At 42.1% G+C, this 23,910-nt stretch overlaps 2 protein-coding genes across 2 annotated transcripts; both read right to left on the reverse strand.

Moving 5' to 3' along the window:
- Positions 1–6,236: 6,236 nt before the first annotated feature.
- ccr9b (chemokine (C-C motif) receptor 9b) lies at positions 6,237–10,557 on the reverse strand. Its single transcript, XM_028968380.1, has 3 exons — positions 10,500–10,557; positions 10,194–10,237; positions 6,237–7,656 (listed from the first exon to the last, which is right to left on the reverse strand). Exons 2-3 carry the CDS (start codon positions 10,233–10,235, stop codon positions 6,637–6,639), a joined length of 1,062 nt encoding a protein of 353 aa, XP_028824213.1. The 5' UTR covers positions 10,236–10,237; positions 10,500–10,557; the 3' UTR covers positions 6,237–6,636.
- Positions 10,558–16,685: 6,128 nt separating this feature from the next.
- On the reverse strand, positions 16,686–22,995 carry lztfl1 (leucine zipper transcription factor-like 1). The gene is made up of 10 exons (XM_028969584.1): positions 22,778–22,995; positions 21,718–21,842; positions 21,381–21,575; positions 19,939–19,996; positions 19,686–19,757; positions 19,319–19,384; positions 19,121–19,198; positions 18,557–18,733; positions 17,640–17,743; positions 16,686–17,545 (listed from the first exon to the last, which is right to left on the reverse strand). The coding sequence occupies exons 1-10, from the start codon at positions 22,778–22,780 to the stop codon at positions 17,527–17,529; spliced, it is 897 nt and encodes a 298-aa protein (XP_028825417.1). The 5' UTR covers positions 22,781–22,995; the 3' UTR covers positions 16,686–17,526.
- Positions 22,996–23,910: the final 915 nt, after the last annotated feature.

Raw genomic sequence — 23,910 nt, forward strand, 5'->3', positions numbered from 1 at the left:
CACACACACACACACACACACACACACACACACAGACAGACTTGGAAATGACAAGATGAAATGGAAACGTCTCTCATGCCTTGAAAAAGACACTAAGGGGAAGAGATGGACAGATGTTGGGAGATTTGAGAAAATGGTTGTGGCCGAGGTATATGATATCTGGAGCTGTGTAAACTCTGCTGCATACAGTAAGTAATGCAACATGAAAAGTGGATAGACAAAAACAGAGTTGTGCAATAGCAGAATCATGCATGCATTCACTTGAGTTGCACAACTTAACTCCAGGGAGAACAGAGATCGATGGTGTGTCTAAAGATGCAGGTGCTGTTCTACTTATGAGGAATCCAGTTCTCTCTCCTAAACCCTGTTTCTTAAGGCATTATGCCATTTTAGCAGGGATGCTTCCTTGTGACCTTCAGAGTGTGGGGTGACCAGTAATCTAAATCTGTGTGTGTGTGTGTGTGTGTGTGTTTTTTTTTTTTCTTCTTTTACAGACTACATTTTGAATGCTAAAATATTTTACAACTCATTGCATCCACTGGGGGGCACTAGCCAACTATCTTTGCTTTCTAAAGCTGCTGCCAGGTGGTGGTTGCAGCAGGCTACAGTCGCCATCATGTGGTACATTTTGTCCTTGCATTTCTCTGTAAGGTGAGTGGAGTGGAGTAGAAATGACTATGGCCTTAGTACTTTCAGTGCTCTGATTCTCACGGTGCACATTAATGCACATGAAAGCAAACTTGTTACAGTATAACTATCCTTGTTTCAGTCCTGCCCACATCTGTTAAGTAGGACTGGTGATAGGCTGTGGCAGGCTGCCTGTGTTGTGAGTGTGAACAAGAGCGATGCAAAGCGCAGTTGAAACCGACCACATGAAGGGGGATCGAGGCCTCAGGCAGCACCTGAGATGACGCCAAACATGCGTCATTTCTACCCCTAGGTGGTAAAGTGAAAACACGGCAGCAATGCGCAAGCACGTGTTTTGTGCTGAACAGACCACAGACATGATCAACAAATCAAACACTAAATCAAGTTTGGTGTCCAATGCAGGATTTTGATAAATGATGTTTCCTTCTTGCAGTGAGGCCTACGGTAACAGAAGTCTGGAACAAACTTGGCAACACATTGATGGCACAGGGAAGGTGTAGACTTGTCTGCTTCATAAACCACAGTGTCTGTGCTCTAACGTTTATGTTTCCACATCTTAAAATAACTTACAGAAACCAAGTGAGTAAACTACCTGGAAGTGAAAATGCACTCGTGCTTGTGTCTATGAACCTTGTTTTGTCCAAATACCAGAGAAATTATATTGAGTTTCTACTCACTCACTCACTAATTCACATTATTTAACCTTCTTGTCACAACTCCCGGAGCCCATCCTGGGACACTGGGCACAGGGCTGGGACTCACCACAGGGAGCACCTGATAACATACTGACCTGCACCTGATAACATACTGACCATTTTGGACATCTAAATTTGTTTTGCACATCTCTGCTCTTTTTGCACATTTCTGCACCTTTTGCATATGTTTGTCCTGTTTGAAATATCCAACATATCCACTTACATGCATCCTACATTATGTTGTCCAGTTATGTCCTGTTTGTCCTGTTCATTGTACAGAAAAGTTTTACTTTTCTCTGTACAGTATTTAAGTTTTCGTCTGTATAGTTTAGTGTATATATACATATATATTTTCTTTCTTTTATGATTGAATTATGGCGGGGTCTGTGTGAAACATTATTTCAATACAAGGTATACTGTGTATACTGTTGTACTGACAATAAACCAATCTTGAATCTTTAATATTGGACCACGCACACACCCTTCATTCACGCTAATTCATTTATATTTACATTTACATTTAAGGCATTTGGCAGATGCCCTTATCCAGAGTGACTTACAACGTGCTTCCATGTTACCATTGATAACGTGATCAATTCTGATTCACTAGGACCCCCAACTATGAATACAATCTTTTTATTCACTATGTTGTAGTTTCTAAACATAAGTCAGACAATAAGAAGGTTACAAGTTAATCTAAATATTCTCTAAAGAGGAAGGTCTTAAGCTGCCGTTTGAAAATACTCAGTGACTGAGCCGTTCTGACCTCAAGGGGAAGTTCATTTGACCACCGAGGGGCCAAGACAGAGAAGAGTCTAGATGAGTGTTTTCCTCGTACCTTCAGAGATGGAGGGACCAGGCGAGCAGTACTGGAGGCTCGGAGTATACGAGGTGCAGTGCGAGGTGTAATAAGGGCTGTGAGGTAGGATGGATCTTCTCCATGTTTGGCTTTGTAGGCCAGCATCAGTATTTTGAATGTGATGTGTGCAGCTACTGGGAGCCAGTGGAGGGAATGTAGCAGAGAACAGAAACAGCCAGAAAGGCCGTCTCAGTAGAATGAGCTGTTCTGAAGCCAGACTGGTTAGGATCCAGGATGTTGTTCTGTGACAGATCAAGTGATAGCTGATTGTAGACACATTGCTCAAGGATTTTAGAAAAAAATGAGAGGAGAGAAACTGGTCTGTAATTTTTGATATCTGTAGGATCAGCGGTGGGTTTCTTTAGGATTTAAAGAACCCTGGCTGTTTTAAAGGCAGTTAGTGTACATGGCTTTGGAGGGAATGATAAAACTGTGTAGATGTGCATCTTCAGATCACTCATCAGGCTATCATGAAGAGACCTGACCTATTGATAACATTTGTTCTTCCAAAATTCATTAATTGAGTCAAATGAAAGATATAATCTCTTTGCCATGATTCAAATGTGGTGAAGTAACAGCGTGTGAAATAAAACCCCAAAAAAAAGCACATGGTCTCAGTTTTGCATGGAGAGAGTTGTTTTCTCGGCTGCCAGCTTCCTGTCGTGACTGTAACTGCAAGACACGAAGGGAGGGGAAAAAAAGAGAACATGGTTGTGGCTGCGATCTCACCTGAGCATCTCATGTACAGTAGTGTGCTTAAAACCTCATAAACAGAGGCTTCTAGTGCATGTTTTTATGCTGAACGGTGGAACAACAGGAACGCTTAGGTACACCACAAGTTTCCCTGCCACACAGTGTGAAATCTATGCACATATCGAACACACATTGAACAAATGAAGGTCATTTTAAAACTACAATGTGGCCTAGTGGTTAAGGAAGCGGCCTCGTAATCCTGATCAGCCAAGATGCCACTGAGCAAAGCACCGTCCCCACACACTACTCCCTGGGCACCTGTCATGGCTACCCACTGCAGGGTGGGTTAAAAGCAGAGGACAAATCTCGTTGTGTCACAGTGTACTGTGCTGTAGTGTATCACAATGACACTCACTTCACTTCAAAAGACTGTCTGTTTTTCAGAGTTATACCAGTTAGTAATATTTGCTACATATCTGCATTGCAAAGTTAGCCTGGTCTTATGCACAAGTAGCATAGGACAAGTAAGCAATTTAACACTTGCAAAGTTAATCACCTCAAGGATGCACAGTCTCTAATACAGCAGAAACTGCAGAGTCATCCATAGACAACGGAATCTGTGATAGCCAGGATGCATGATGCAGGAGTGTAACACAGTCTGCCATGATTTGTTTTCTCACAGTCAGTCATAGTGAGAGGACTTTATCCACATTCACCAGCCACATGCTCCAACCACAGAAAATACGTTGAAAATTCTGCCGTGTTGCAACCACACATATGTGTACTTTGTTTTGACTGACTTGTTTAACTCTATTTGTACTGGATTTCCTGTCATCAAGCAGCATGAACTCACACTGTGATCTGCTGCATGAACTCTTATCACTTTACTTTTATCCAAAGCGATTTACAAGAGGAAGACACCAGCAATTCTCTTTCAGGTTTCTATAGATTTTGAGTTACAAAACTAAGAGCCCTGATAAGGCCTAACTTGTCAGGAAAAGAACATGCTAGGGAATTATTGAGTGCAGTGTGTGTGCATGTGCGTGTGTAAGTGTTAGACTCTTCTGAAATACCTTTTAAACTAGTGGATTTTCAACTGCTTCTTAAAGGTGGTAGTAGTCTCGGCTAGACGAATGGAGCAGGGCAAGTTGTTCCACCACTCAGGCACAACAAAGGAGAATACAGTTGATTGGGATCGGAGACCCCGTGAAAAGGGAATTTTCAGTCTCATTTCATTTGCAGATCTGAAAGGGCGTGCAGGAGTGTAGCTAACTAATAGCGTGTTAATGTAAGAGGGTGCACTTCAAATTTACAGCCCGATAGGCAAGCTCAATGCAAGCAACTACCGGGAGCCAGTGGAGAGAGGTGACAAGAGGCGTGACATGGGTGTGTTTCGGCTGATTGAAGATGAGACGGGAGGCCACATTTTGGACCATCTGGAGGGGTTTTATGGTGACTGCAGAGGTTCCAGCCAGGAGAGAGTTACAATAGTCGAGTTTAGAGATGACCATTGCCTGGACGAGGAGCTGCGTAGCCTGTTGTGAAAGAAAAGGCCTAATATTGCGAAAGTTGTAGAGAGTGAACCTGCAGGATCTGGAGATTGCAGCAATATGATGGTTCAGACTCAGTTTGTCATCAATCCAAACTCCAAAGCTTTTTGCAGATGCCGTGGGTGTTAACAGTAGCGATTCAATTTGTATTGAGAGGTTTTGCTGAGGGGAGTTGTCATATCACCCTTAAACTTGATTCTTTATTAGCCTTTTTCATCAAGAGTTGTTATAAAACCTATGAAGCTATATTTCGATTTTGGTTATATTCAGGCATATATTTTGGCATATTGAGAGACAAACAGAAACAAAGTAAGAAAAACAAAAACATGAATTTTATTTATTAAAAACAAATTGTTCTTACATTTTATATTTAATGCATTTCATGTCATGTAAACAACAATGAAAAAGTTGCTGTGTAAACCTGTTGCATAGTTTTTCATGCAATATATATATATATATTTATTTTTGTTTGACGCATTGCAGACCTGTAATACAATCTAATGTATCACAGGTATAAAAGAAGACTGTTGACGTGTTAAGTGCGTCTTTCGACAGATCTGATAAAATGGAATGCATTCTATCATAGCGATGAGATTTTGGAGATTTGACTCAACAGCATGGTCTGGTGTCTATAGAATCAAAGTTAAAAAAAGAACGCTCGAGTGGTGTCTGTATCAGACAGGACAGATGGTCGCTTGGACGTTGCGGGTGTCGGCCTACAAGTGATCCGATGCAGTGCTTTCAGCAGATCATTCCGGAAGCGCACACCAATGAAGACATAGAGGAATGGGTTGAGACAGCAGTGGGTGTAGGCCAGACTCTTGACCACCTGGCCTGTGATGTCGAAGCTCTGTAGCTGCTCACAGTCCGTCATGGTGTGGTTGTTTGCCTGCACCGCCTCCAAGACTAAGTGAGCCCTGTATGGCAGTTGGGACAGGATAAATACCGCCACCACGGCAAAGATCACCCGCAGGGCTTTGTGCTTCTCAAAGCTCCGCGCCTGGAGCAAATTGCGGATGATAACAGAATAGCAGCAGGCCATGACCAGCAGAGGCACACAAAAGCCTATGCAGATCTGCAGCACCAGCACTTTGGTTTGATTGTTGGTGTTCTGCCAGTAAACCAGTTTACAGGGGTCGTCCTTTACCTGGGCGAAGATAAACTCAGGCAGAGCCAGGATGCAGGAGGCCAACCATACAGCACAGCAGGCCATCTTGCTGGTCTGAAGCCTGGCCCTCCTTTTTTTATTAGTAATATTTGCTCTATATGTGCATTGCAAATTTAGCCTGGTCTTAGGCACAAGTAGCATAGGACAAGTAAGCAATTTAACACTTGCAAAGTTAATCACCTCAAGGATGCACAGTCTCTAATACAGCAGAAACTGCAGAGTCATCCATAGACAACGGAATCTGTGATAGCCAGGATGCATGATGCAGGAGTGTAACACAGTATGGCATGATTTTTCTTCTCACAGTCAGTCATAGCGAGAGGACTTCATCCACATTCACCAGCCACATGCTCCAACCACAGAAAATACGTTGAAAATTCTGCCGTGCTGCGACCACACATATGTGTACTTTGTTTTGACTGACTTGTTTAACCCTATTTGTACTGGATTTCCTGTCATCAAGCAGCATGAACTCACACTGTGATCTGCTGCATGAACCTTAAACTTGATTCTTTATTAGCTTTTTTCATCAAGAGTTGTTATAAAACCTATGAAGCTATATTTCGATTTTGGTTATATTCAGGCATATATTTTGGCATATTGAGAGACAGACAGAAACAAAGTAAGAAAAACAAAAACATGAATTTTATTTATTAAAAACAAATTGTTCTTACATTTTATATTTAATGCATTTCATGTCATGTAAACAACAATGAACAAAAAAAGTTGCTGTGTAAACCTGTTGCATAGTTTTTCATGCAATATATATATATATATTTATCTACATTTGTACAATTCATTTTGTCACACTTAACTTCACAGTTAATTCCTGTATCTCTGACAGTTTGTTTGACGCATTGCAGACCTGTAATACAATCTAATGTATCACAGGTATAAAAGAAGACTGTTGACGTGTTAAGTGCGTCTTTCGACAGATCTGATAAAATGGAATGCATTCTATCATAGCGATGAGATTTTGGAGACTTGACTGAACAGCATGGTCTGGTGTCTATAGAATCAAAGTTAAAAAGAGAACGCTGGAGTGGTGTCTGTATCAGACAGGACAGATGGTCGCTTGGACGTTGCGGGTGTCGGCCTACAAGTGATCCGATGCAGTGCTTTCAGCAGATCATTCCGGAAGCGCACACCAATGAAGACATAGAGGAACGGGTTGAGGCAGCAGTGGGTGTAGGCCAGACTCTTGACCACCTGGCCTGTGATGTCGAAGCTCTGTAGCTGCTCACAGTCCGTCATGGTGTGGTTGTTTGCCTGCACCGCCTCCAAGACTAAGTGAACACTGTATGGCAGTTGGGACAGGATAAATACCGCCACCACGGCAAAGATCACCCGCAGGGCTTTGTGCTTCTCAAAACTCCGCGCCTGGAGCAAATTGCGGATGATAACAGAATAGCAGCAGGCCATGACCAGCAGAGGCACACAAAAGCCTATGCAGATCTGCAGCGACAGCACCAGCACTTTGGTTTGATTGTTGGTGTTCTGCCAGTAAACCAGCTTACAGGAGTCGTCCTTTACCTGGGCGAAGATAAACTCAGGCAGAGCCAGGATGCAGGAGGCCAACCATACAGCACAGCAGGCCATCTTGCTGGTCTGAAGCCTGGCCCTCCTTGTCTGGTTGTAGGCCTCTGTGACCCTCACTATTGCCACGTAGCGGTCAATGCTGATGCAGGTGAGCAGGAGCATGCAAGCAAAGAAGTTGATCTTGTAGAGGGCAGACACGGACTTGCAAATGGCCTGGCCAAAGACCCAGTTCTGACTGCTGTCAGTGGCCCAGAAGGGCAGGGTGCAAAGGAAGAGTAGGTCAGCCACGGTCAGGTTCAGCAGGTACATGTCCGTCATGGTTTTCAGGCGGTTGCGGACGGTCATATAAATCCAAACCACAAGCAGATTGCCAACTGCCCCCAACACAAAGATGATCCAGTAGAGCGGGGGCTCGTAGGACCGGCGGAACTCCCGCACTGAGTCTTTATTGCACAGGAAGCCTGGGAAGTCAGCATCAGGGTAGTCGCTGTAGTTATTAGCATCCTGTAAAACAGAAAGCACATACAGATGTTGTGTTTATGTCTCCCAGAGTTCTTCCAGCCATTATTCACCATAACCTTTTGTTCTGCGATTCTGCCACATGCATCAATGGGTTATTAACAGTCAACAGATTCTAAGCTATGGCAAGAACCTGGGAACCAGGTCCAGGAACAAGGCTGAAGAGTTATTCTGATCTTTAAAACCTGAATGGTTTTCCTTTCATTCTCATAAAATCTGCATATTGGTCACCTCCACATATATACAGGGAGTGCAGAATTATTAGGCAAATGAGTATTTTGTCCACATCATCCTCTTCATGCATGTTGTCTTACTCCAAGCTGTATAGGCTCGAAAGCCTACTACCAATTAAGCATATTAGGTGATGTGCATCTCTGTAATGAGAAGGGGTGTGGTCTAATGACATCAACACCCTATATCAGGTGTGCATAATTATTAGGCAACTTCCTTTCCTTTGGCAAAATGGGTCAAAAGAAGGACTTGACAGGCTCAGAAAAGTAAAAAATAGTGAGATATCTTGCAGAGGGATGCAGCACTCTTAAAATTGCAAAGCTTCTGAAGCGTGATCATCGAACAGTCAAGCGTTTCATTCAAAATAGTCAACAGGGTCGCAAGAAGCTTGTGGAAAAACCAAGGCGCAAAATAACTGCCCATGAACTGAGAAAAGTCAAGCGTGCAGCTGCCAAGATGCCACTTGCCACAAGTTTGGCCATATTTCAGAGCTGCAACATCACTGGAGGTGAAGGTGTGCAACACTCAGAGACATGGCCAAGGTAAGAAAGGCTGAAAGACGACCACCACTGAACTGGACACACAAGCTGAAATGTCAAGACTGGGCCAAGAAATATCTCAAGACTGATTTTTCTAAGGTTTTATGGACTGATGAAATGAGAGTGAGTCTTGATGGGCCCGTGGCTAGATTGGTAAAGGGCAGACGCCAGCAAGGTGGAGGTGGAGTACTGGTTTGGGCGGGTATCATCAAAGATGAGCTTGTGGGGCCTTTTCGGGTTGAGGATGGAGTCAAGCTCAACTCCCAGTCCTACTGCCAGTTTCTGGAAGGCACCTTCTTCAAGCAGTGGTACAGGAAGAAGTCTGCATCCTTCAAGAAAAACATGATTTTCATGCAGGACAATGCTCCATCACACGCGTCCAAGTACTCCACAGCGTGGCTGGCAAGAAAGGGTATAAAAAGAAAAACTAATGACATGGCCTCCTTGTTCACCTGAACTGAACCCCATTGAGAACCTGTGGTCCATCATCAAATGTGAGATTTACAAGGAGGGAAAACAGTACACCTCTCTGAACAGTGTCTGGGAGGCTGTGGTTGCTGCTGCACGCAATGTTGATGGTGAACAGATCAAAACACTGACAGAATCCATGGATGGCAGGCTTTTGAGTGTCCTTGCAAGGAAAGGTGGCTATATTGGTCGCTGATTTGTTTTTGTTTTGTTTTTGAATGTCAGAAATGTATATTTGTGAATGTGGAGATGTTATATTGGTTTCACTGGTAAAAATAAATAATTGAAATGGGTATATATTAGTTTTTTGTTAAGTTGCCTAATAATTATGCACAGTAATTGTCACCTGCACACACAGATATCCCCCTAAAATAGCTAAAAATAAAATCAAACTCAAAACTACTTCCAAAAACATTCAGCTTTGATATTAATGAGTTTTTGGGTTCATTGAGAACATGGTTGTTGTTCAATAATAAAATTATTCCTCAAAAATACAACTTGCCTAACAATTCTGCACTCCCTGTAAAGTGACTTCAGATGGTGTTCTGGATGTCCCCAGGGTCTGCTTTGTTGTTAGCCTGTTAGCTTTGTGTGTTTATGTGGCCTTTTTGTTAACTTTTGTGCATGTTTGAGTTATCCCTGCCGGACCACCCCTTCCTTTAGACTGTGTTGATGTTGGTTAGCTGTGCTGAGTCCGCTGTTAAATTGTACACCTTAGCTCGCTGTAAATAAAAGCACTGTTTGCATGCTTTGTTTGGTTGTGTGTAACAGTGGACGTCCTACTCTCCGCACCCTTGTCACGCTTCTTAGACCCCTAGACAGTGACATCAGACTGTGGGGCACCGACACTCTAAATTTCACACTGTGAAAGTGTCTCACAGGTGCAGGTGTTGTGTCTCTGGAGCGGAAACCACACCAGGGCACCACATCCTCCCACGATCCTTCTCACCAGCCTTCACAATGCTGTACGGGGGGCAAAATGAAGCGTTCCCGGGGGGCGACATCTCTCTGCTCATGCCGCACATATAAATACAGGCAGTAATACGCTGACACAGATTCTCCTGTGCGATAAAAGCCTGCGGTCCGCAATGGAAACTGTGATGTTTAGGTTATACATCACAAAACTGAATTATGTGCTTGCAACAAAATAAGTGACACCTTCATTCTACAATTTCACGTGTTGCAGTTGTGCTTTAATAAACCCAGTAGTTCATAATTTTAGACTACCACATGACACTACTCACCTTAGTAACCATAAAACCAATGAACTAGTGAGTTTCTTACCGTGGTTGAGGAAGAATAATCGTCATCTGCCATAGTGGTCATTTCTTTGGATAAAATGAAAAAGTACATTTATTCCCCAAGGGAAACTGGATTCTTCTTATCAGCCTTTATTGATGCTACTAAAACAATGTAGCTGTTCTCTAACAACAGCATATTTCACAATAACAGGATTTTTTTAATAATCACAATTAATAATATTTTTCATTTTAGGACATTCTAAAACACATTATTCATGAAATCACAGTTTTTGACATGACTCAACCTGAAACAAAAGCATATGACTGTTGGTACTGCTGGCACACTTACTCTGCGGTGGAGGGAGTGGAAACTCGTCTTTGGTGAGGAGTCCCCTGAAGTCTGGTCTGAAGAGTGAAGCTGATTTTGGTGCGTTCAGCATACTTATAGTCTGACCGCATCACATGACATGAGTTCCACAAAACAACCAACTCTGTCCTAGTTAAGTTCTCATGTTTGGAGAGTGGATCTCTATGCACTTTTTAATACATTTAATGTATTAAATGTAATACATTTTTAAAATGCAGATTATGAATTATTTAATGAAAAAGCAATGTAACAGTAACTGAATATCCAAGGGAATTTCTCCACTTCTCAGTGATTCAGAAGGGCTTTTGGTTACTTTCCATGACTGCGTGCAGAAGATTACTACTACTTTGAATGATATCTTGAATGATTACATACCATTATCATCAAAAAGAAAAAACAAAAGCAAAACCTAGATCCTAAAGTAATCATTTTAACAAAAGGGAAAAACCCTGACTGAACAGAGAACTGTGTAACATTTTTTAAAATTTAAATTTAGTGATTTTAGTCTCTTATTCTCTTGTATTTTTAAAGCACTAGTTATTCTGGCTTGAAAATGATGTGCATTGCTAACCTGAATGACTAAAAAAATTTGTTGGACTGAAAAAATAAGGGCCACTTGCTATGACATGTCACTTCCTGTTGCTGCAGGAATGACAAAAACCTGAAACACTGTTCTGAACACCCAGTAAAGGCCACAACCTAAAAATTATATCTGAAGGAGGAAGTCCAAACGTTCTGTGTTAGGTATTCACTTTGGAAGCCTGAAATGTGTTCTTCTAATAGTACAGTTTTGAAACAACTAACGTATCACCAACCGCCAACCACAAACTCCTGGGTTTTGGCTTAAACAACAGCTCATAAACAGCGTGCTGTAAACTGAAGAGACCACTTGAGGAGCCAAAACTCTTCTGCCAAACATGATGTCTGACAGACTCCCGTGTGAATGTATCACTTCGTGTGTCGTAGACCAACATGAGGGCTGCACACCTGCCCCTTGTGACAGATGAATTCACACCTTTGTTACCTGTTCAGATCAAAAGACCACCTGCAAACCTTTGAATGTAACATTTGAAAGAAAAATAAAGTCCTACAACCTCACAGATGGATTTGTGCCAATTTCATGTCATCTGTATAATCCATCCAAGTAACTGAGAAGACTTTCAGACATGTAGCACACATGGCTTTGATTTTGTGTCTTATACGGACCTGATGAAAGGTTTTTTTTTTTGACAGTTTAAGTGGTAGTCGTCGAGAGCGACCTTTTTGCTATCCGAAAGGAGTCAATAATTCACAAATGCTACAGGCATTTAAAACATAAAGTGCGCAAATAAGTTCTGTTATAGGTGATTTGAGACGGCCACAGAACACTGTGAAGTTAAGAAGAAGGCTCCTGTGCTTATCCTTGACATTTGACTCATGCTCTTCTCACTGTACTCTTTTTGTTTTTCCCCTCTTGATTTGCATGTTGCAAGGGAATTCTCCAGGTTTGAGGTTTGTTTTTATACAAAACGTGCACTAGTTCTTTCCTTAGAAACTTTAAACTGAACGTTCATCAAACTTGAGAGTGACTAGGTGAATATGTAAATGTAAATGTAAATGTAAATGTAATGTAAATGTTTACACCTTAGCAGGGTAGAGAAAGGAAACAGAAAGAAATATGAGTGGCATCTCACAAAGACAGCGAACCGAAAGGGACATGGGGACAGAAACACTGGTGGGGATTTCATACCACATGGCATTAATGCTGCATTTAAAAATTCCCCAGTAAAGACTGATTCTTGGGAAGTAAACAGGCTTAAACTTCTATATTTACTATCATTGTTATTATGATTTTTTTGGTTTACTGTATTTTACTTTCCATTCTCAGTGGGTCTTTCAGAAGTGGCATCTCATTCTCATTGCTTCACCGATTTCACCTGGGAGCCCCCGCTATGAAAGGTTTCGGTATCCAAATCTGATTTGTAACTTTCAGATGTGAGGTGTGAGATTTCTGCACGTCACCCACGCTGCCATTTCTCCGTTCCTCTGTTTGAACCATGGTGAGTAGCAGGGCCATGACCAAATCTAAGAAACATCAGTTGCTCTGAGAAGGCAAGGTCGAGATGGGGGGGGGGGGGGGGGGGGGGGGGGGGGGGGGCAGTTAGAGTATCACAACCACATAGAGTTCTGAGAGAACCTTTTCTATTTGCCACCTGCACTGTCATGAGGCATGGGATCATGTACACGACACAACTCTTACCTTAAATACACACAAACCGTACAATATACTGTATAGGGGAGAAAGTTTTACAAATGTCCCATAACCCAAAGCTTCCTTTTTTCTTAAAGTTGATTGACAATGCTAACAGAACATTAAATATAGTAATCCAATCCATGCACTTATCCTTCCACATTTTATCTTGTGCATGAAACAAGTAATACCTCAACTATTATAAAGAAGCATTGTAAAAAAAAAAGGAGAACAAAAGAGATTCTATACTATCAGGAAAAAAAGGAAAAAGTGATGAACAATTGGGTTGTTCCTAGTAGTTCCTAGAATGTGGAAAGTGAGTGAGAGTATCTGGCTATCAGATGAGTAAGAAAGTTCCGAATGGGCAAGTTGGAACCAGCTGACTGGATGAAGGGGAGAAAAATTGTTCTGAAAGCCAGTAGAGAATCCTAAACCTGATACATGCTGCCAGTGAGAGTGAGAAAAGAGAGATGAAGAGTGGGATCAAGTAAATACCTCCCAGACTACAGACCCTACAGAGTTCAATAGTTGGCCTAGTGGATAAGGAAACATCCCCACGCGCTGCTTTCATGGCTGCTCACTGCTCACTAAGGTGATGGGATAAATGCAGAGGACACATTTTGTTATGTTCACTGTGTTATGTTTCAAAATGACAATCACTTTCACTTTTTTCCAGTAAACGTCTGAATGGAAATCCTATGAGTGAGAAGCAACACTGTGGTCCAGTGATGATTGTGATGAACCAGATGAGAATTAAGTGGCAGGTTTGAATCCCACTTACAACCATTGAGCCAGTGAGGAAAAAAATTATGTTTTCTAACCAAATTTCTAACCAGTAATTGTTACTCTAGTAAGTACATCAGTTTAAAAAATAGTCTTTTCAGACACTGTAAGTCCCCTAACCATGTCGTTCAACAGTTATATTGGCGTTAAGCTGTTTCATTATCGTGTCTGGTTCCTGTAGTGACTCAATTCAATTCTGCTGACTGGCTAAAGCAGATGAACCAAAGACACCAAGCAAACTGAAACATTCACTGTTTACCATACATACCCTGAGAAAAGCTGAACACTGAGTTCTTGTGAGGCCAAAGGTGACATGATTCCTGACAGTCAGTTTATATGCAGGCCTATAGTTATTTTATATAACAAAAGCACTTTTGATGCCCAAAAGCTCAAAAAGGCAACCCTGAATTCCTTTTATCGAGGAGGAGCACAAGAATGTCCAGAAAATGGGTAAAAAAGTGTCACTTTGTCTTTGCAAAATCAAAAGAATAGATGTCCATATTCACACCACAGATGGCATTGGTACCATATGTGGTTTAAGATACTGTGGTAGGCTTTCTACTCATGAATTCTAAGCTGGTGAGTGATGTGACCAGACTTCTCTCTTGATGTGGAGGGACGGTGAGGAGACTGTATCTGTACACAGACACTCGGCTCTGAAGGGAATCTCCAAAAAGAGAAAACACACCATGGCCTTTTTGCCAACTTTTAAAGAGTAGCAACAGTTACTCATCTGAGCCAGAGTCTGCAGTTCTTGCCATTAAAGCTTCTTTCTAAGCATGCCAAATTAAACATTCATGGTATTTCAGAAGCCTTGCTGAGATCCGTCCTGGCCACCAGCCTCTGAATGTGGGCCTGATTGGCAGCCTTGCATTGCTGGCACCCAACTGGGCTTCAGCTCTAAGACTCTGGTGCACCAGGGTTAGGTTCTGCAAGAAAAGAAACAGCTACTGGAGAGGTATGAGTCACAGAAATGCATTACAATGCAAAGCTGTTCTTCTTTCATCAGAAAAATAAAGTGCGAAATATAGTCCAGTGCCAAATTAGTGACGCTTATTAGATGAAGCGTACGAAGTGGTCAGTTATGTTGCATTTTCTGCAGTACAAGTGTATAACAAATGTTATGGGAACTTTGTCAGCAGTTTATTTTTTATTTTACAACTGCCTGTAGATTGAAAACCCCTCTTTTTCCAGCCAACGATGTGCATTCTGGGAAACTGGTTTTGGCCAATGCCACATAGAGCTACAGACTCAAAGAAATTAACGGCACCAACCAACCACTTCCTGTTTTTTTTCTTTCTTTTTTTTTTCATTGGCCTCTGAACTGAGATTTATTTCAATTCGTAATGTTTGTCTTCATGCTGCCAGTGCTGACAGGACTCTTGAAAAGATTCCTCATGCATCTGGGATTTTTTTTTTTTTTTTTTTTAGGTTTTATCCTTCAAACTGATGAGGAGGGGTTTGACATGCCAGGTTATGTTGAGCAGTGCAGTGAGAGCTGTGCTCCTGCCGGCTTCCTGTGTGAAACTCGTTGCTTTGTGCTTCCCTTACGTGTATGCATAGACTCATATACACTTTCTCAAGTTGGCCAGAGACAGCGTAGCATTAAAGTACCCCTGCAGCTGCTGTGGCGGACATGACATTAGTCATGGTGAAGGCTGCGTTTGCTCTTGTTCATACACACATGCAGAATTATAGCACTGACAGAGGTACTGTGGTTAACATCAAGAAAAGGACAATAAAAAGAAAACAGGCGCAAGAGAGGAAAAGGGTTTTTAGTAAAGGCATAATATTTTTTTTAGACAAGAAGGAGTTAAAATTGTTAGGAATGCTAAAATAATACATATATATTATACAGCAACTGAACAGGAAGTTTTTCAGTTGTGATGGAAGCAGGAGAGATGGGTAAGTGTATGGATCGGATCTGGGGACACTTTTTGTGATGCTAGTTAACATGAACGTCACTTTGACATTTAACTAACTTAAAAAAGCTTTTTTCGCGTGTGTGTGTTTGTTCTAAATTACATATTATAGTATTATGGTATTGTTTAAATGTTGATTATTGTTTATAAGTTGTTATAAGTATTGTTTTTGCATTTTGAAGTGAAATTCATGTCGCCATACCTTAAAGTGATTGTATTTCTGGAAAGTACATTGTACATCTATCCTGCAAATACAGAATAAACATGTCAAAAAAAATAAAAGAAAATTCAAGCTGGGACTGGCCTTTCACTAGCTGTAATTTCCATACTTCTGTTTTGTGTACTTGTTAAGACTTTTTTTTTTTTTTTTTATAATGTCTTTCATTATAACTGTATCACAGTTTTTTGGACATTATGTACATCTTTGGGAAGACCGATGAGTACTTTTTTTTCCCCACTGATGTTTTCCCACAGACACACAGACAAAAAAAAAACACCAACTTACACACTACTGTAGGTTTACCTCAGGATATTTCACCAAAAATACTGACTGCCCACCAAACCTTTCTGTGTGCCCCTGGAGGGCAGGGTTAGGGGTCATTCTGGTCAACCTGCATGAGTCTGAGAGTTTTTTTTGGAAAGGTTCTTTTTTTTCCATGCTTGAACATGGTTAGTTGTTTGACAGGGGGAAATATGAATTTGCAGGACTCAGTTTTGAGTCCATAAGAGGGCACTGAGACAAAATTGTTTTCATGTTTCTTTGATCAACATAGTTTAAAATAGGAAGAGACTGTAAGCATGACTGACAGCTTGCACCTGCCCTAATTCTTTGTTCGGAATGATACAAACCCACTCCCCATTTCACCCCCTTTTTCAAGACTCCCAGTAGCCATTGTACACCAGCGTCAGTAGACATCCCTGTCATTTAAGGTGCTAGTCATACAAATGCTCGATGATCAGCACTTTTAACTAATGTATCTATTGTAGCACAAAAAATAGGACAAGCTTAGAGTCTTACAATTACAAGGGCAGGGCACACCTTCTACAGGATATTATTGAGCTGAATTTTTCCATTCAAACAGTGAGAATTTTATACAGAACATGCCATCACAAAGCTATCTTATCACTGATACTTCCCAGGAAGCCAGCTGGAGTTAGCTCTCTTTACTAAAAACCATATCACTGTACTATTTTCAATCAAGTGACAAACAAGATTTCGATGCCCAGTAAAAGTTAGGGAAGAAACACAAGTAATCTTTATTCACTTCTCTGTCAAAAAGCAGTTTGAGATACGCTCTTGAGCAGTTTTAGAATGCTCTTGCGCGCTGAGAATTATTAGTGAAATATTCCAATAAATAAAACCATAAATGAAAGACTTTGGAAGGATTCATGGTTTTGATGTATTTGATCTGTTGATTTAGAGTGATAATGATTTTGAATAATACACACTCATAAATAATAATGACTGATGCATGAATGTAAACATTTCCCCATTTGGAGTGTGTCCAATATACTAAAGCATTATACTATCAACGTGAACGGATAAGACACAGCTCCATCTTAGTGTTTCTCAAGTTAAAAGATTAAGAGCTTGTTGATTAAATACAGCCAGAAAGAGACTGCCTTGACCAAAGACACAAGTTCGTGATTGTTGTCATATTTTCTAAACGCGCACATAATGTGGAGAGAACATTCCCATTTCAACCAACCGAATCCCCATGGTAAAGCACAAAAGTAACCATAACTGCAAAGTGCTGGTGAGAAAACGCACAGAATGCAGATCCACAGAGGCAAGACATAAACAGTAGTACCAGGATTCTCTTGCGAGGACTTTTCCAAGCTCAGCAGCTCCTAGATCTAGGAACAGCTGCTAAGGTCTAGAGAAGTGCCCCCTTCAGGTTTAATATAGGCAGAAGTGTGATTTTTTTTTTTTTAATCCAAAGCCCTTCTTTAATTCTGTCCCCAAAGAAAGAATGTAGAGTTCAGTACAGGAAACTGTGCAACCATCTCTGGCAGCATTCTTCTTCAGTCTGTTCAATCAGCCTTTGAGTTTTTCATGAATGACGTTTAGCATTCAGTCATCTGATTCATACCTGTGGGGAAAAAGAAGATTGAGAAGCTTAATTTTCACATCAATGTGGAACACAATTCAGTGTACATCATCTATCCATCTCAGCTGCAACCCACTTCTGCAGGCGTCTTCTGAGATCCTTGATTTGGTCATTTTTCTTGGTGAGGATATCTTTCATGTTGCGGTAGGCAGCAGTCTGCTGAAACTTCTTATCCAGCTCCTAAAACAAGAAATACAAACATCGGTTTTAAAGTGTGACAGAGCGACCTGCGGAGGGAAAATAGAACCAACCAGGTTTCTACAATATTTTGCCACTGATTCACTGAAAACAGGTCTCACATATTGTCAAACCAAAATGTATACATCCTGCTCCACGGTGGTCTAGTGGGAAAAGAAACGGACTAACCGGAAGGTTGCATGCTCAAATCCCGAACATTCAATGCACCAATGAGCAAAGTAACATCCTCATACACTGCTCACAATAATAAATAATAAAGTGAAGTGCTTGTCACTTGTGATACACAGCAGCACACAGTGAAATTTGTCCTCTGCATTTAACCCAGTGGGCAGCCATGACAGGCACCCGGGGAGTAGTGTGTGGGGACAGTGCTTTGCTCAGTGGCACCTCAGTGGCACCTTGGCGGACCGGGATTCGCACCGCCAACCTTCTGATTATGGGAGCTCTTCCTTAACCACAAGGCCAACACTGCCCCTTTAGTCTGGAGGACTGCGGCGAGGGTAGGGTGGATGTTCCCAATCCTCAGAGGGTGATGGAATAGGTGATGGAGTAAAAAAATTCCTTGTGTGCACTGTGTGCTGTGCTTGCTATGTGTCACAATGAAAAAAACAATCACTTTCTATTTCATTTAATAACAGACTTTTAAAATGTGTCTCTGAATTAACTCAACTCAGCTATGTTTACTATGTTAACAGCGGTTTGCTAACCCATACAATCATGTCAGATTAGAAACATTTACATTTACATTACAGTTATATTTAATAAAAAATGGAGGCTGGATTGGAATCTCCTAACCTTCTCAGCCAAAGCAAGTTGCTCCTGTACACGCAGCAGATCGTGTTTGGCCACCACAAGGTTGTCCTTTAGATCTTTCTGAGATGCGGCGTTCGCACTCAGAGACTTCTCAAAGTCAGCCTGCAGTGTGGCCATGGTGTTCTCCAAGCTGCTGACCTCCTGGGTGTGCTGGGCCAGCTAGAAAAAGGGGCAACCATATGAACTCATGATGTGTGCTCCAAATCTAATATCCTTTTAAGATTTTTTTTTTCTAGATGACATACAGTACAGGACAAAAGATTGGACGCACCTTCTAATTCAATGTGTTTTCTTTTTTTATCATGACCATTTACATTGCTAGATTCTCACTGAAGGCATCAAAACTATGATGTAGTCGAAATGAATTTACCCGCATAGCAAAGCCTATTAAGTAGTAGTAGTAGTAGTAATAATAATAATGATCAGCATGTTCATGGCATGTGAAACAACGTCAATAACACAGTTCAATCGTCCACAACACTGTTTTTCACGATTCCCAGGACGGTTTAAAAAGTGGCCTTCTAGCTGTGAAGGTGATATCTATACCTGCTGCTCTCCATGACATTTTTGTAGGTCTCTCAGGGCTTTTTCAGCCTTGGACCTCTCATCCAAAGCACTCAGAGCCTGAAACACACAGATAGACACAATTAATGTTAGCCTATCAATAGGCCTACAACTCAAAATAGTACAACAGTTCAAGAACATGATGCTTGGCATGTCTGACCCAAAACCCCGCCATTAGACCTGTGATTCCAGTGTCCTCAGTCTTGCTTTGAGCTTGTCATTTTCCTCCTGTAGTCTTGCAATTTCCTGGTCATAAACAAAAATTGTATTAATTCTGCATGGGTCTGGAGCTGAACTAAACACTGCTTAGTATTTACAGTGGTGTGAAAAAGTGCTTGCCCCCTCTGTGAGCCTAGTGGGTAACAAAATTGGCTATAAGCCAGAAGACCCAGGTTCAAATCCCACTTACTACTACTATTGTGTCCCTGAGCAAGACATTTAACCCTAAGTTGCCCCAGGGGAGAATGTCCCCTACTGATTGTAAGTCATTCTGGATAAAGGTGTCTTATAAATGCCATAAATGTAAATGTAAATGCAAATGCATTACCTTGTTGAGGAGCTCAGACACTCCTCCTTCATTCAATGGTGCTAATTTTGGTTTGATAGATTCCTGGTTTGCCTGGAAAACAAAAGTACCTTTATTACAGCTCAACTGACCTGAGGTTTGCTTTATTATGTTTTATGTTTTAACAATCAGGTTGTAAAACAGACTACTTTAGCGGGGGACTGAACAGAGTTAGAAACACTGTTAATTAATTAAAATGATCAAAATGTGGAATATTTTAATTATTGATACTCACCTTATGGGATGACTTAAAGTCTGTCTTCTCAAATTCAGCCACCTGCTCCAGAAGTTCTCTACAGAGATGTGGAAAAAAAGGAACTAAGGAACAAATAACCAAACTTGTAATAAATGGTAATAAGGGACATGTAAGAGGTCTGTTTCTGCCGTTTAGGTTATTCAACCTGTATGGAGGGTCATCTAGGCCTTACAAGTACAGTTTATTGTTCTTTAACTGAGAATGAATGAAGTATTACAAATGGAGTTGAAAAAAAAAAAAAACACTGAGAAGGACGGTGGAGAGCAATTAGTGAGCAGGTGCAGGTTCATGAAAAGGACAAATCTTCAAGTCCATAGAAGCAGTCGGGGGGTTGTGGTGGTGATGGAGGAGATTGCGGAAGCAGCTTCTGGCAGTTAACCGTTTTCTTCATGAGAAAATAAAAAGATTTCTGTTTGTCTCCATGTAGACAGTGTAGTTTAACACACACAAAGCTGTGGTTTACAAGGACACACGTGTCCCCACAGCAAAGGGCGTGCTTTTGTGAGTGGGAAGTGAGGTGGTCCAGGGGGTGTGGTATGTAATGTAGTTTTCTGAAGTAGGTGAGAACAGAGCCGCATAAACATCAGATGCAAAGAGAAGCGGGTGTAACAGGCCAGGTGGATGTTTTCCCTCCTTTGAACCTCCATTATCGTCATTTCATTTTCCCAAGGTCAAATACAGTTCAGTTTTCGGTTTGCTGTTTGTTGAGATCAACCCCAGTACAGGGTTGTTTATCCAGGACTAAGACAGGCCAACTTTTTGTAAACAAGTTTAGACCTTGTAGTACAACATAACTGATTAATTGACTGACTGCATGACTGACTGCAATTTTTTCACAATCATCTTTCTTTGCTTACTCTTGATCAAGCAACACAAAAAACAGGCATTTTAGACCATTTGTGCAAGTAATTGTAATAAACGGTCATGTCTTATTAGATGCCTACACCATCAGAACACTTGTGTAACACTTGTCCCTCCATAATATATAGGAGTACTGGCTGAGCCTTTGGCTTAACCTGCGCACCAATATGATGGGAACTGGTGCTGATGCAGTCCAGACAGTTTGAAAAGACTCTGACCTAATAGTCAAGATTGCTCGTAATGGCCACCAGGCCTTTCAAAGAGCAAAAGCTTTCACAGCCCACTCACTTGACATAAGAACTGAGATCTAGGTCCTTCCAGCTGTATCACTTCAGACAGTCATAAGTTCATGTTCATAAGTGTTCTCTGCTATATTCTGATAACCTGGTGAAAAAAAAGTTTTAACTGCAGTAGCCTACATTAACAACATTAGCCTACAAACCTACCTTTCAAAGTTTATTTTGATCCCGTCTAAGATTAGGTTTAGAAGGTGTTTACCATGAAGAAGCCATTTAATGAACAATGACGATGCCTCCAGCCTACTCGATAAACAAACCCACCTGTTCTCCAGCTCTGATATGTCCGTATGAAGCCTGAGGTAGAACTTCTCAGCCTGTGAAAAAAGCTGCCTGAGTAGCAGCACGTTGGTGTGGGCCGTGTTTATGAGCTCCATCTCCACATCTCCTCGCACTACAAGTGCCAGTCCGTCCAACATCTCGCTCACTTCATCCGCTGTGAAAGTCTCCTCCACCAGCCTGAGGGATGGAAGAAGAGCAATGTAAGAATTGAGAACTACATGAGAAAGCAAGCGTGTGTATCAATAGCATCAGTAAAGAATGATGTGTAGCATATGTATCACGTGATAATGCTGTCTGAGCAAACATCACAGAAACTTACCTACTGTCCTTCATGTCTTGAAAGCAAGAGTCAATCGTCTTGAGGCTTAAGACCCTCTTTGAACGTGCAAATCGCATGTAATTGATGACTTCATTCTGATGGTGCTCATTAAAACCAAAATCAGCCTATAGATTACCAAAAAAAAGCAAGTAATGGTGACTCAGATACAGAAGATATGATTCAATATATGATAATGAACATCAATATATTAGATTTTTTTTATGTATTGTTGAAAAACGACAACATCATAAAGAAGACAAATCTTCATGCACACAGATTGCAGCAAATTAACTCTGCTTTAAAGGTTCTAATTAAGAAGGAGAACTATCAATTCAAAATGAATATTGTGGGGTTGGGGGGGGGGGGGGGGGGGGGGGGGGGGTAGGGGACTGACCCTGTAAGTGAGTCGGATAAATCCCGTCCACGTTAAAATTCTTAAAATGACAAATGTGATGGCGGCCAAAGATGTGGACCGGGCCAAGTTACCCGAATAACGAAACGGGGAAGCTAAGCAACCCCCGGGGCCCCTGCTATCGAATCATGAAGGGTGGCCGCAAAAAAAACCCGCTTGTGTTGTAGCGCCGCCTTGTGCTCAGAATGCGCACGGCGTCGTCGCAGCCAGAAACGCCACGAGAAGGGAGTTCGACCTGACGTGCAGTCAAACACACAAACAAAAAAACGTTTCGAGCGGATTTGCCATTATTAACAGCAGCGGCGCGTAACGAGCGCTCATAAGCCACGCGTAACTTTGGAGGGAAATAACTCAAGGTCACAATGTGACCGCACACTGAGTGAAATTTGAAATTGCTCTTCGCTAAACTCCCGGCGCGTCGGGAGAGTCGCCAGGCTCACACGCCTGGCCTTAGCTAGCTGTCTCGGGCATCCAGTTAGCCAAGAAGTAACGGGAGGCGCTGTGGACCAAACAACAGGCAAACTAGCTCGTTAGCGACATTTTTAGCCTTCGATAAAACGAACACATCTGAAGAGCCGCAGCTCCCCGGCACGCCAGAGCCTGCGGCTAACAGCGCCGGTGGACTAGCCGGAGAGCTAAGCCACTTACCATTGCAGCCAGACCTCCGAAAGCTGCTAATTCCCGTGAAGCAAGAGAAGATTCGCCGGCAAAATATGTTGATTTTTGTGGTTGTTGTTGACTGACGCACGTCGGTCGGCTCAAGCGCGTCGGGCAGGCTGGACAAAATGTGCAGAAGTGTTGTTAGGGATGGATGGAGGGTGCTTGGAAACGGAACAGCGTCACCGCGTTACTAACGACTGGCGGCCCCCCTGTGGCCGAGTGAGGTCCAGTGCAGGACTTCTTGGGGTAGTTAAAAAAAAAAAAAAAAAATAGGGAAAGTGAAGTGATTGTCACATGTGATACACAGCAGCACAGCACACAGTGCACACAGTGAAATTTGTCCTCATTTAACCCATTTAACCCATCACCCTGAGTGAGCAGTGGGCAGCCATGACAGGCGCTCGGGGAGCAGTGTGTGGGGACGGTGCTCAGTGGCACCTCAGTGGCACCTTGGCGGATCGGGATTTGAACCAGCAACCTTCTGATTACGGGGCCGCTTCCTAAACCGCTAGGCCACCACTGCCCCACAAGATGGGAACAATCTAAAAATTATCGTGCCACGTGTTAATTTCACAGTCACGTGTCCTGTCGCACAGTAAATAATGTTTAATTGTCCAGTTGTGTTTGGTTTGGATAATTGTCCCTGCTTCTCCTCTTTCCTTCTTGTCCTCTTGAGTTGAACGGTTCGATGGCGTGTGGGACAAGGGAGTTTTGAGGTCTATTCTGGTTTTGGATTTGAGTAGGAGCATTGTGTCATGGAATTTACATTTACAATTACAGCATTTATCAGACGCCCTTATCCAGAGCGACTTACATTCAGTAGTTACAGGGACAGTCTCCCTGGAGACACTCATGGTTAAGTGTCTTGCTCAGGGACACATTGGTAGTAAGTGGGATTTGAACCTGGGTCTCCTGGTTCACAGGCGAGTGTCTTACCCACTAGGCTACTACCACCCAGTGTGCAGAGGGTGCATGCAATTGTCCACAACGAGTCCAGCTTCATGCCAACCACCCTCATGATCAGCTTCTCCAGCCTGGACGAGGCCTTCTTTTGTGGTGCATGCCACACCAAAGAAGAGGACACTGGCAACCACAGACTAGTGGAGCATCCCGCGGGGCTC

The sequence above is a fragment of the Denticeps clupeoides genome, chromosome 2, assembly GCF_900700375.1.
Source record: "Denticeps clupeoides chromosome 2, fDenClu1.1, whole genome shotgun sequence".
Taxonomy (NCBI): Eukaryota; Metazoa; Chordata; class Actinopteri; order Clupeiformes; family Denticipitidae; genus Denticeps; species Denticeps clupeoides.